Source organism: Apaloderma vittatum, unplaced genomic scaffold (assembly GCF_000703405.1).
Source record: "Apaloderma vittatum isolate BGI_N311 unplaced genomic scaffold, ASM70340v1 scaffold32645, whole genome shotgun sequence".
Lineage (NCBI taxonomy): Eukaryota > Metazoa > Chordata > Aves > Trogoniformes > Trogonidae > Apaloderma > Apaloderma vittatum.
This window is the reverse complement of record NW_009715931.1, coordinates 13,213-13,450: the sequence shown is the minus strand read 5'-3', so window position 1 is coordinate 13,450 and position 238 is coordinate 13,213. Positions and strand designations below refer to the sequence as shown.

Sequence of the window (238 nt, the reverse complement as noted above, 5' to 3'; positions counted from 1 at the left end):
GTGTGGGGCAGCACCGACCCACAGCCCCAGCACTTACTTGTAGAACGCCTGGTTTTCAATCCCACACTTCCAGAGGTGCTTGCAGGCTTCTGGAGTTGGGGCAAAATACGTGAGAACAATTTTCTTTTCCTAAAGGAGAAGGACAGGGAGTCGGCGGGGGAAGGAGGCAGCGGTGCCGGCGGAGGCAGCGCGAGGAGAAGCCGGAGCAGGAGAGCGGCACTGACACAGTGCAGATCCC

At 59.2% G+C, this 238-nt stretch overlaps 1 protein-coding gene across 1 annotated transcript in view; it reads right to left on the bottom strand.

Annotated features, from left to right (window-relative positions):
• FRMD5 (FERM domain containing 5) overlaps positions 1-238 on the bottom strand; it is a gene marked incomplete at its 3' end in the record, with an annotated part of 13,753 nt that overhangs the window by 1,184 nt on the left and 12,331 nt on the right. Inside the window, exon 9 of the mRNA XM_009869349.1 lies at positions 38-129. Within this exon, the coding sequence (XP_009867651.1) occupies positions 38-129 (92 nt within the window). The remainder of the gene's footprint in view (positions 1-37; positions 130-238) is intronic.